General features: G+C 37.1%; 1 protein-coding gene across 1 annotated transcript in view; it reads left to right on the forward strand.

The window, feature by feature from the left end:
• The first annotated feature begins 228 nt into the window (after positions 1 to 228).
• Positions 229 to 14225, forward strand: part of LOC150079337 (ciliogenesis-associated TTC17-interacting protein-like) — a 103922-nt gene continuing 89925 nt past the window's right edge. Inside the window, exons 1-2 of the mRNA XM_090383036.1 lie at positions 229 to 312; positions 5556 to 5677. Of these exons, the coding sequence (XP_090239162.1) occupies positions 229 to 312; positions 5556 to 5677 (206 nt within the window). The remainder of the gene's footprint in view (positions 313 to 5555; positions 5678 to 14225) is intronic.

The following is a 14225-nucleotide window of genomic DNA, read 5'->3' on the forward strand; positions in this document are numbered from 1 at the left end:
GATATGTCCAAAGAATCTGAAGTAGATATGCTATGCCAGACTCTTGGAAGCAGTTTCTAGCACTATGCTTTTATTATGCGTTGATTTCAAGGATTTTATTTTTACTTTCTTAAACTCTGTCTTTAAAGTATTAGATACACAAAGTAGCAGGAGTGCTGCAGCTTAGGGGAGAACCAAAGGGAAGAATCTCCCATGAATCGTGGCCTAACAAAATGTGCAACTTGGGCAATGTTAGCTGATCTTTCTGAAACAGGAATGATACAGCCAATGATGTGTGTTCAGTGCAGAGAGTGTAAGGTTGCTTTAAGAAGGGCAAGACTATCTTTTTTTGATGGCATGATAAATATAATTTCCCTCACAATTTTAATTTGGAATAATGAAATGAACACATGCTTTTGCTTAAAAAAGTGAACACGAATTTGGAAAACCAACCAAAGATGCATGAGGTTTAGAATTACTCAAAAATCTCACATCTGGAAATCCAAACAATTGATTTTAACAGTTAACTCACTACAGAACAAAACTAGATTGAGCATGTGTGGGATTCCATCGTTCAGATTAAATATCTCTTCATATTTTATTATCACAGAGGTCATTAATATCTACAACAGGATCAATCAACATTCTGAAATACCTTCTAGTTGGTACAGCTACAGTGTGGTGGTAGGAAACAAGGCCAGATCCACTTACTCTTGATTTTGGCTAAATTGCTTCTCATTCTTAAAATTCCTTGAAATGTGTGTTTTCCAGAATGTTTCCAAACAAACTTTTGGTCAAACTAATCATTCTCATTATGTGATGAAAAAGAGAAATACCACTACTTGTTCTCACACTCTTATGCAAAAAGTACTGCATGCCTAGATTCAGGGAGCTCTACACACTGTCCTCCATAACTTGAGGTCAGCTTTTGACTCAGTCAAAATTGAGGCTCTGCTCTTATTTTTGTAGAGGTTTTATGGTTTTTCAGGAAATTTTTCGAAACTGTTATGGAACCAGTTAATAAGAGATTTCTATTTTATGAAGGTAATAAAATCATCATTAGCAAACCAGTCTGTGCTGGCGTACTCCAAAGGTGGCTCACTCTCAGCCCTACTCATTGCAGCAATCTTTGATGGATTCTGTTACTTGATGTCTATTTCTCTCATGGATATTATTCCTGCTTTTCTTGCCTATGCAGATGATTTAGTATGCTACATGTCATGCTAAAGATCCAAAAGATATTAGATGTCACTACTAAAGCTCAAAATATTAACTCCTTAAACTGAAATTTTGATATAAGTTGAAAGTATGCCAATTTTTTGGGTTCACCATCAATCTGGAGAAATCCAGCTACTCAGCTACCACATATTCTCTCCAACAGGATTGGATAATGCTGTGAAGGGAAAATCCTTAAATCCATGCTTGGTTAGGCATTCCCTAGTCCCTTTAAAATCAGTCAGATTCATGAGAGAGAGAGAGAGAGAGAGAGAGAGAGCTTTCACTCCAGTGTTTCATTAGAGAACACAAACATCCAGGACTTGCATTAGATGAGTTTAAGAACCTTTTGGTGTTTAAAACAAGACCTGAGTAGAACACAACAAGCAGCTTCTCATGAGTACATATTACCTTTTTTTTGCTCGATGCTCCTATATTTGATCAACATATGGTCTGCAGCACCACAGAGCTCTCTAAAGGAAATCTAGATCTTTAAATGGACAATCTGATAGTTTTATCTTCCATTCACTACTTCCAGAAGAGCTGTGTGTACCAGCCTTTAATGTATGCTTTCTGTACATAAGTCAAATTTATTTAAAATTAAAGCCTTTCTCAACTTCAACAAGACTATGTAACATCTGGGAAACTCCTTGCAAGAATTTGCAAGGGATTTTCTTGGCAAATCCTTGCAAGAAACTTATGTTCTAAACCTGTGTCACATTCAGTTCTCAAGAGATTTTTTTTCAAAGGACTCTTCCCTAATTGAATTCTTAAAACCATGAATGAGATTCTAATAGGTATGATTTTTGGGCATTTGACAATGCATACAGGAATGGACTAATTAATTCTCTGTAAAAATGCAGAAGCCAAGTTTGCTACCATAGAATCAGCTATTAATGTGGAGAGTTTCTCAATTCTGCTCCTTGGACTCTAAATATGTAGGTAGAAGGAATCTATTTTGTAGAGATGGGATGCATTTAAACAAAGGTGGTGCTAGAGTTTTTGCCAGTATTATTGTTAAAGGTTTAAGGAAACTACTAGTTTGTGGGGCCAAGGGTATTATAAATACACGTTTATCTGATAATTTTGGTCACAGTAACACTTGCACATACCTCAAGTGTTCTTGTTTGTTACTGTAAAGAACATATTAGCAAGATGTTCTGAGGGCAGAAATGTTTCAAATGAGCGGTTAGCTAATGCCAGGGAAGCAAGCTTAAATAACTTTAAGGGGTGTGTCAGGGTAGTTAACTGTACAATAACACTAAGTCTTAATTGTTTATACAGTAATGCCAGAAGTATCATCAATAAAATGAGTGAATTCAAACTGCTGGTTAGGACAAGTAATGCTGACATAATAGGGCTTATGGAAATGTGGTGACACCTGGAGATAGGGGATGATGAGTTTCAGTACAGTATGTATAATGTATTTAGGAAGGGTAAGGAAGATAGAAGGGGTGGTGGGGTCATGCTTCTTTTCAAAAGAATGACCCCAGATTCAGACATTTCACATGCTAGTATAGAATCTGTATGGTGTGAGATAGTTGGAAGCAAAAGTATAGTGAGAGTGGGAGTAATCCCAGGCGATTGTGAAAATTATGATGAGAGCCTCTACATGCAAATGGAATGGGCAAGTAAGCATCAATGTCTTATTATCGGTGATTTTAATTTGCCTCTAATTGATTGGAGCAAATGGGAAGAAAACTCCATATGGGGAACAAAATTTTTAAAATCAACTAGATGATTGTTATTTGTATCACCATGTCAAAAGAATATTTTAGACCTTATCATTGCCCATGAACTAGATGACATAACAGGGCTGACAATACAGGACCAGAAGCAGTAAGTGATTGTGGAGTTCTACGGTGGATGATGAAGAGAGAGGTAGCAGTAGTTAAAGGCAAAGGAATGAGTTATAATTTCAGTAAAGGATATTACGATGCCTTAAGGTGCTACATGGCCTCTATTAACTGGGTAGATATCTCACAGAGAGTGAATACAATTGAATTATGGCATACCTTTAAAACATTAATCATAGAAGCCTTGAATGCTTATATACCATTAAAAAATACTCCATGAGGAAGGTTCCAAGTTTAGCTAATCTCGTTAGCTATTTTGACAGGGTCACTGAAGGGCTGGACAGGAATAATTTTGACATTATTTATTTGGATTTCAGCAAAGCATTTGATTCTGTCCTACATGAGCGGTTACTTTATAAGTTGGAACAGGTTGGAATCACAGGGAAAATCCTTAGATGGATAGCTGGATGGCTTCAGGGCAGGAGGCAGAGGGTTGTGATAAATGGTTGTTCTTCAGATTGTGTTGATGTAAGAAGTGAGGTTCCCCAAGGATCAGTATTAGGGCCACTGTTGTTTTTGATTTTCATAAATGACGTTGATGAAGGGATAGAGGGTGTGATGTCTAAATTTGCAGATGATGTAAAGATTGGTAGTTAATGATCATTGCCAAGCAGAGCTTCTTCAGAGTGACCTAGATAGACTTCAGGGATGGTCAGAAAAATGGCAGCTATGCTTTAATCCAGCAAAGTGTAAGGTATTACACCTGGGGAACAGTAACCCCAAAATAACTTATACACTTTGTGATGCTGAACTAAAGCCAGTAGTGGAGGAAACAAACCTGCATGTTATAATACAGTCAGACATAAAGTTCTCTGAGCATTGTAGACAGATTGCAAAAAAAGGCCCATGTTGTTCTATTGATGATTTATCAAATAATTGCTAGATAGGGACGTCTTAATCCCATTATATAAGGCTATCATTAGACCACACTTGGAATACTGTGTTCAATAGAGACTGCACCTAAAGAAAGACATTGTGCTTCTTGAAAGGGGCCAAAGATGGGTAACTTGCCTGGTGAGACCGGCAAATGGATGTCCATATGAGGAAAGATTTCAAATATGTGGGTTGCAGAGCTTGGAAGCTATCTACCTTAGAGGAGACTTGACTGAGATGTTTAAGGCTCTGGGAGGCATAACTAAAATGAATGAAGATGAAAATTTCACGGTTATAAATGATTCTAGAATTAGGGGCCATAATTTCAAGTTACAGGGGGAGATGTTTAAACTGGATTTTTTTTTTTTTTTATTTGGTAGTTGTTGGCGCATCGGCTTCTGTGGCCATAATGCACCTCCCATGGTTTTTGCAGTACTTTTGATTCAAGCTCAAGGCTGGATTTGAACCCGCAACCTTTGGTTTGCTAGGCAGGCACTTTACCCACCCGGCTAGCCCGGTCGGCTTAGACTGGATTGCAGGAAGTTTTACTTTAGCCAGGAGTTATAAATTACTAGGCCTCCGTAGCCGAGTGGGCAGGAGCGGGAGTGCAGTAGCACACGCTCTTTGAGTAGACCGGGGTTCAAGCCCCTGACTGCTGAATATGGTCGATCTGCCAACCCGTACTGGACCAGCGTGGCAGATTATGGTCCATTTCCCTCAACATGAATTGTTGAGGAGGCTTCCATCCTGCAGTGGGTTGATAATGGCTGCGCTTTACTTTTTATAAATTACTGAAATAAATTACCTGAATGGGCGTTAGAGGCTGACAGTTTGGGGATATTTAAAGGTCAGCTGGATAATTACCTATGGGAGGAGGGAAACACATAGGTTGTCTATTTACTTTTCTCTTTTACTTATTTTTTATTTTTCTTCTTCTTTTTTTTATTTTATATATTTTTATTATTTTATTTTATTTTATTATTTTTTTTTTTCTGGTCATAAGCCATAGGCTTCCTTGCACCATGTGGCCATTGCTAATACTAATACTAATATATTATATAAATGTTAATTGAGCCAAATGCAAGAAAGCACCCTTATTCTGCATCACACAAAAAAAAAAACAAAAAAAAACATATCCAGAGTGACAACAATGACAACTTATCCATTTCTAAAAAAATAAAAAAATCCACTTTTGCCTTGAATCTTGTCAAACTCTCCACCTCAACTACCTTAAAAGGCAACTTATTCCAGTGATCAATGAAATGATGAACTTCATAAGATCTATTCTTCTGTTGCTTCCCAAAATTTTATATTTGTGTCCCCTTTGTTCTTGTTTCACCAGGCAACATCCTCCTAATTCATTCTGCTTGTTTCTTTAAGGACCTTTAACACTTCTCTGAGGTCACCCCCTGAGGTGTCTAGTCTTCTGCAACCTACATATTCCAAGGAATTTTACATGGGATCAACTCCTAGCATTCACAATCAATCTGTTGATAATTTCCATTTTATACCAACTTTGTTATATTTATGTTCATAAACATGATACAGTAAATACTAAAATGAGGACTTATTTTAAAAATTATATAATACATTTTATAAATAACATTAAATTTTTGAGATTTTAATTTTCAGACTCCACATGAAAGAAAGAATGTGACCATACACGGTAAATCTTATTCATTATTGGAAACTGAATATACTATAATATCAGAATCAAATGAAACTACCTGGAAGTCATATTTTACCAGGCATGGGTAAGTGCATTATTCAGTGTTTTCAGTTTGATATAATGCTATATGGGTAGAACCAAGAAATATTATTTTAATATTTTCACACAATGTGTGCTCTTTAATAGAAATGTCCATTGTTACCCTCTCAATTATTCAACAGTCTGAAACATTAAACATTAGTCTATAATCTGGTTAGCTAGTCTAATGTTTAACATAATATTCAGGTTATATATGAGCTGAATGTTATGTGCACAGAACTGACCATGACCAATCATTCTATGGCAATTCTGGTGGAACCATTAGTATCAAACATGTCAAACAGGCAACCCACAGGCTGCCTTCAGAGGTTTGTTTTGTGTATTTACCATTATTTTCATATAGCTTTAACAATGTTAAAGCTATATGAAAATAATGATAAATAGTGATACTTAAACAAATTAGTTTACACTAATTTAAACTTCATAACTTATATTAACTTTCTTAAATTTTGATGGTCAAGAGATTGCATATTTTTGAACACAAGGGGGAATTACATGAAAATATTTACTATATTTGTCTCAGTAATGTCAGTGGTGTGCTGTCTACAACTCCAAGAACCATTGGTATAGCTAGCTAGCTGGCTTCCTGAAAACTGTTTGTACAGCCCATGAAACTTTTCTGAGTTTGACACCTCTGGCTTAGATTGTTAAGAGATTCTATTTAAATAATGAGGAAGAGGATATCACATCACATTAAATTTGTCCATGCTCACTGATATGGCTTTCCAATATCTTTCCAGCAGTAAAATTTCCCATTCCTAACTTAATACAAAATAGTACTATACCGATGAGACAAAAAATGCTTTCAGGATAGGAAACTTTGAAATTCCTGAACATTTTTGTAAGAACAAATTTGTCCATTCTCACTGATGTGGCATACATACCCAACTATCTGAGCATGTCAAGATGTCTTAGTTAGAATTCAAACATTAATTTATAAAATGTATATATTTATTTTGTCAGAAATTTGTTAATATCTTTCCAACAGTAAAATTACCCATCCTTAACTTAATACAAAATAGTACTATACCAATGAGGCAAAAAATGCTTTCAGGATAGGAAACTGAAATTCCTGAACATTTTTGGCAAGAGGTTGGGTAGAAGAGTGATCCCTGGTCAGCCCAAATAAGTGATAGCATTTCCAAAGTGCATCAGTGGTTAGAAGCCATTAATTATATTCTGTTCAATATTAATAGAAATGATAGTTTTAGAATATTCCTTGCTAGAAGACTTGAAATGGCCATTCAACACACTGACCTGTGATGAGGAGGAAAGAAATTTAGTAACATGCATTTTACTGTTTTATAAAATGGGAAAGGCGTGAGCTATGTCATATGATTTCCCGTGGTCCTGTTGGTTAACTTCAGTTATATTCAGATATGGTTTAGAACTTAAGATTTTAGGCTGAAGAACATAACTTCATTTTTGACAGTTACCAGAGTGTCCACAAATGATTACCCTGATTACATTTTGTTACAAAAATTTTATTACTATTGGGAGGTTAACAAAATTTAACCAAATTGTATGCTAATATTAAAAGTTTTTATCAATACATAAGGACTTTAAACAACTTCAACATGAGCACCTCTTGTGGCACGTAGAATATCAAGGTGAGATTCAATCTCTCTCTCTCTCTCTCTCTCTCTCTCTCTCTCTCTCTCCATACTCTGTGGAGAGATTCAATCTCTCACCAGTCTCTGTGGTGAGAGATTCAATCTCTCACCAGTCTCTGTGGGGTGATTCGACTGCACGTGTAATCCACTCTCATAATGTTTCAATATCTGGAACAGCTGTTGCATATGTGGCGCCTCCGTAGCCAGGTGGGCAGGAGCAGAGTGCATAGCACACGCTCCTTGATTAGACCGGGGTTCGAGCCCATGAGCCACCAAATACAGAACGGTCAGGATATGACCACCGCATATCCCCGGAGCAATATGACCTTAGTTGCTAATGCTCCTAAAAACCAAATAACAATAACAACAGCTGTTGCATACACCAAGTCTTTAACATATCCCCAAAGAAAGAAATCCAGTGGGATTATGTCTGGTGACCTTGGGGGCCACGAAATCGGTCCATCCCTGCCCATCCAACGGTTTGGAAATGTCTTCTCCAAAGTGTCATGAACAACTCAAGCCCAATGAGCGGGTGCTTCATCCAGCTGAAAGATAACAGTAGGCTGCCTCTGTTCCAATTGGGGTATAGCATAATTAATGAGCATATCTAAAAACACATTTGCACTAATCATGTTTTCATGGAAGAAAGGTCCAATAATGTAATCATGTAATAGGGTGCACCACACATTGATTTTGGGACTGTTACGAATATGCTCTCTTATCATATGTGGATTTTTGGATCTCCAAATATGCACATTGACTATTGACTGCATATTGTCTATTGACTACACCACTAACATGGTTAGTTAGTTAGTTATTTGGTTTTTAGGAGCATTAGCAACTAAGGCCATATTGCTCCTGGAAATGTGGTGGTCATTCTCTGACCTTTCCTCATCCTCCGTATTTGGTGGTGACGGGCTCGAACCCCGGTCTAATCAAGAAGTGTGTGTGTGTGCTACGCACTGCTGCTCCTTCCCACCTGGCTACGGAGGCGCCCACCACTAACATGAAATTAGGCCTCATCCGAAAAACAAACGTTCTGCAAAAACTGATTATCCTCATCAATTTTATTCAATACGAGGTTACAAATTCTTTACATTTATGATGATCATTTGGTTTCAACTGTTGAAGTATCTGAACTTTGTAAGCATATAGTTTTAGATGTTTCCATAACACTTTGTGCACTGTAGACTGTGGTACTTGTAACTGCCATGAAGCTTGTCGCACGGATTTACTAGGTGATCGCGTAAAAGCATCTTGAATTGCACCCACTGTTTCTTTGGAAATGGATGGTCTGCCAATGCTTTTCCCTTTCTCAACTGATCCAGTTGCCAAAAAGTTTTCCTTCCACAATTTAATAAGCTTTATGTCTGGAGGATTTCTACTATACTTGGCTCTAAACATTCTCTGCAGTCACAGGAGATTTTGTTTCAGCTAACCAAACAGTGCACTGAGCTTTCTCTTGTACAGATGGCACAACAGCACTTCTAGCGGCAACAGCAGTAAACTTAATCAATACATCATTGTATTGATGTATTAATAAAAACTTTTAATATTAGCATACAATTTGGTTAAATTTTGTTAGTAAAATTTTTGTAACAAAATGTAATCATTTGTGGACACATTTGTGTGTATTTTATTTAAATGAACTAGTTTGTTTCATCAGTGTAAGATAGAATTATATATGGATCACTTTTCTGATCTCCTGGACTCTTCCTACAGATTAATTAATTAGTAATTGGCAAATGTTAGTTTTGCTTTTCAAAATTCACTTTCTGACAACAGGATATAATTAACTGGGAAAAAAAAAAAAAAAAAGAAATGTGAAGCATAAAACCATGACTTCATCTACATCAGCTGGTTCTTGTTCTTTCTATAAGAGATAGATCTTTACTTTTGGCAGCTTACAGTATGAAATTAGTGACTCTAACATACATTGTGTTTTTTTTTATTTTTTTATTAAGTGAAACATCTTTGGGGGGCACCTGCTACCAAGTAAATCTGATCGGTCATGAAAAATGAATCACAGAAGTGATATCATCTACGGCTTCCCCCAGAGGTGAAAAATTCAAGCCAATAGCCTAATTACCCATTTGATTGTAACCATTTATTGAACAGTATGACTGCAACAATGCAAATATTTGTCAACAATTACTTCTTTCAGCTCACATTTTCGTTACATTCCATTGTTATTTTAATCAACATATACAAATCAAAATACTTAAAAGAAATGTGAAGGATGTTTCACATAAAACCATCTACTGCACGTGCACGGCACACGCATGAAATTTTTTCATTGAGAAAGGGCTTATTTGTAGATTTTCTCACGTGAGGTGTTATTTTAGGTTTTCGACCATTTCTTGGAGCAGTGATGTTGGTAATTTTGGAGTGGTTGCATGCTTTCTTAACACTGTATTTAGGTAAAATCACTGTGATCACTGTCACTGAGTGACAGTGATCACAGTGTATTGATCTGGAATTTACTTAAAGACAAATACTTTTGCCTTCATAAGGATGACTACAGTGGTCTCAGACAGTTTTTAAATTCTATACAATGGGACCAACTGATGATGTTGACAACAGAAAATTCTGAATGGGAAGCATTCAGGGAAATAATCATAGAAGCTACAAGACTTTTAATAACAACTATGAAATACCATTCAAATCTTAGACCTAAATGGATGCCAGATGAACTAATGAGACTCTTTGCAGAGAAGAATAATTCATGAGACACATAAATTATCAGGTGATACACAAGCCTATAGCATTAGCATTAGCAAAGGCACATGATACAAGAAAGTAAGCTTATATAGCATCAGCCAGAAAAAAAAAAAAAAAAACCACCCTTATTTCACCCATCCACTCACTCCAAATGTCTGTGAAGTTCTGCCTTGAATCTATTTAAGCTATCAACTTCTACAACGACAGATGGAAGTTTGTTAAACCAATCAACCACCTGCTGGCTAAAGGCAAACTTCCACACATCTATCCTACAACCGTCTTTCCTCAATTTGAATTTATGCCCTCTCAGGCAATTATTGATCAAGAGACAGAATTACATGACCATTGAGCATGTTCAAACCATTCAAGACTTTATGCACCTCAATCAGATCACCTCGCAGGTGCCTAGTCTCCAGACACTGTAATTTGCAAAACTTAAGCCTCCTTTGTTTCATTCACTAATCTTGTTGCCCTTCTCTGTGCTCGTTCCAACAGCTCTACATCCTTAAAAATGAGGCCTCCAGACCTGTATACAGTACTTAAGGTATGACCATTGCCTTATACAAGGGAATAATCACCTCCTTATCCCTGCTAGAAAAATTCCTGTATATCATTGACAAGACACTATGAGCTACTCTTCCAGACCGTCTGCGCTGCTCAGAAAACTTCATATCTGCCTGCACAATCATCCCCCAGGTCCTTTTCGTTCTCTACCACTGTCAGTGTAGCACCACAGAATTGATAAGTCACTCTGGGGTTACTGCTTATGTAGTACTTAACATTTGTCAATGTTAAACTTCATTTGCCACCTCTCAGTCCATCTGCTCAACTTTTCTAGATCCTGTTGCAGCAGCGTACTGTCATTAGTGTCCTTAACAACCCGGACAACCTTCATATCATCTGCAAACTTGGACATTAAGCTTGATATACCATCATCAATATCATTTATAAATACAGAAAACAACAATGGACCAACACTGAACCCTGAGGGACTCCACTAATAACATTAGTCCACAAAGAGCAGTGTCCATTGATTACCACTCTCTGTTTTCTCCCACCCAACCATCCCTTTATCCATAGCAGCAATTTGCCTCCAATGCCACACTGCTCCAATTTGTGCAGCAGTCTTCCATGTGCAACAGTATCGAAGGCTTTTCTAAGAACCAAATATATGATATCAAAGTTATTCTTTGCATCCAGTTCCTTTGTGACTACATCATAGTATCCAATCAAATTAGTCAGACAAAACGTCCCCTTAACAAACCCATGCTGTGTCCAAGATATAACTGAAGTCTTGTCTAGATGATCCTGCAATGCTTCTTTAACCAGTGTTTCCATTAATTTCCCTGGAACATAAGTTAAACTAACAGGTCTGTAATTACCTGTGTCTCCCTTTGATCCTCTTTTGTGGATTGGGATCACATTTGTGTATCTCCAGTCCATGGGTACCTCCCCTGAGTCCAAGGAAGCTCTCATAATTATGGCTACTTCCTTTGCCGCTTCCTTTAATATAACTGGATAGATTCCATCCACCCCAGTTGCCTTTCTTGTGTTTATCTTCAACAATTTCTCCTCCACTTTACTCTCAGTTATTACAAGATTATCTAGCTTACTGCCAGAGTTGAATACACCTCTGGCATTCCCCTCCCTGAATAACTCCTAATGTGTGAATGTCGATGCAAAATATTAATTTAGTTTGTTAGCTACCTGAGCAGGATCATCAACAATTGAACCATCGATATCAAGTGGACCAATCTGATTCATCCCATATTTTCTAGAGTTTACATAAGTAAAGAACTCTTTGCTGTTCTTCTTTGCATCCTTTGCCAAAGATTTCTCGTAATCTGCCTTCACCTGCCTAACCTCCTTTGTAACTTGGTTACAGACCAGCTTATACCTATCATAGGCGTCTGTGTCACATGTTAATTTTTATGTATCCCATGCGTTTTCCTTCTCTGTCACATGTCTAATTAGTTCATCTGACATACATTTAGGCCTAAATCTTGAACAATATTTCTTTGTTGGTATGAAAAGCCTAGTAGCTTCCAAGATTAATTCTTTGAATGCTTCCCATTTTGAATTTGCTGTTAGTAACATCATCAGTTTGTTCCACCGTATAGTAGATATAAACTAGTCAATAATCAATTTGCAAATGAGGTTAGGCAAGCAAAGGAAGATTATGAGTAGTAGTCTCTGGCAAAGAATGCAAAAAAAAGCAACAAAGACTTCTCTGCTTATATTTACGGTAGAAGGAAGGGGTTGCTTTCTTGAATCACATGAGACATTTTTGATGTCAATGAATTCACTGTTGGCGACTCTGCTCAGGTTACTGAGAAACTGAATATATATATTTCCAATTACATTCACACATGAGGAATTATTTAGGAAAGGGGTGCCACAAGTTTATCAAACTCTAACAGGGACCAAAATGATTTTGTGATAACCGAAAGGAAAGTAGAAGATTAATTAATGAAGCTAAATATAAAAAAAGGTGCTTGGAGTGGATGGGATCTATCCAGTTATATTAAGGAAGGCAGCAAATGCTTAGCCATAATTATGATAGCATCCTTGAATACAGCTCAGGAGATGTCCAAACCCAATTTACAAAAAGGAACCAAAAGGTGACATGACTAATTTATTATTATTATTATTATTAACCATATGGTGCAAGGAAGCCTGAGACTTATGCTGCACCAGCCAAAAAAAAATTCTGAATTACCCTGAGAGAGAGAGAGAGAAAGAAAACAAGAGTCAGAAGTAGAAGGGAATCACTAAGAAAGAGAAGAATGATGATATCCAGCTCAGGACCCTGGTTGTGCCAAGCCCATACTCACCAGATCTGTTTGCTTTCTGTAACTGGTGATAATCGAGTGAACATCTCACCCAAACTTCTGCTTGAAATATATTAAGTCATGCTTCTGTAATCAAACCTGGTCACATGTGTCGGAAGTGTCTGTCAGGGTTAAAATGCCTCTTGATGCATAACCAGTCAAAAACCAGTGAAAGAAGTGCAGAAGTAGATGTTGCTATGATTAAGTTTTGGTAGTTTGATTTATAAATCACTAAAACGTTTCAAATGAAGGCAAGCAACAAAACCAGCAACGCACTCCGTTTAGAAGAATCTTTTTTTTTTTACTGTTGTTTGTAAATGGGTTGGAACTAGCATCACATCTTAGCCTACTGCCTCACTCATTTAACTCACTTTTTTTTTTATTATCAAAAGTAAGGCTAATTTTTCGATTTGTTACTAGGAAACCTTGCGTTGTCCAAACAACGTATTGGCATATCTGTTCCATGGAAAATAATGGAGTCACTGGTTAAAGAAGTAATGCAGGACCATCTAGACAAAAGTGCAGCTATACTTCAGACACAGCAACAGCATGGGTTTGTTAAGAGGAAATCTTGTCTGCCCAATTTGATTGGACACTTCGATGCAGTAACAAAGGAACTGGATAAAAAAGATAATTTTCATATCATATACTTGAATTTCAGGAAGGCTTTTTGATACTGTTGCACATAAAAGACTGCTATACAAAACTGGAGCAATGTGGCATTAAGAGCAAGATATATTATGGATAAAGGGATAGTTGAGTGGGAGAAGACAAAGTGGTTATCAATGGGTACTGCTCTTCTTGGACTAATGTTATTAATGGAGTTCCCAGGGTTCAGTGCTGGGCTCTTGTTGTTTTCAATATTTATTAATGATATTGGTGGTGTATCAGGCTTAGTGTCTATGTTTGCAGTTGATACAAAGGCTGGCATGGTGGTTAATGACAGTAATCAAGGTAAGCTACTGCTGCAAGATCTAGAAAAATTAGACAGATGGGCTGAGAAAGACAATTGAAGTTTAACATTGACAAATGTAAGGTACTGCATAATGGGTATTAGTAATCCCAGCTTAGCATACCAATTAGACCTAGGGGCAATTTTGCAGACAGGTTGCCAGGACAGCTCATGGCATTTGCTAGTGATATACAGGAACTTAGCTAGCAGGGATAAGGAAGTGATTATCCCTTTATATGAGGCCATGGATAATCTACATCTTGAGTGGTGTATGCAGGTATGGATTCCTCATTTTAGGAAGATTCTGATGTATATAAGCTTGCTTTCTTGCATCATTTGCCAATACTAATACTTTCACATACAACTGACGTAGCAGTGGCCAGATCAAGGGTGCACAATAGCACGTGCTCTTTGAGT

This window comes from Mastigoproctus giganteus, chromosome 10 (genome assembly GCF_048544385.1).
Source record: "Mastigoproctus giganteus isolate SK-2022 chromosome 10, ASM4854438v1, whole genome shotgun sequence".
Taxonomy (NCBI): domain Eukaryota; kingdom Metazoa; phylum Arthropoda; class Arachnida; order Uropygi; family Thelyphonidae; genus Mastigoproctus; species Mastigoproctus giganteus.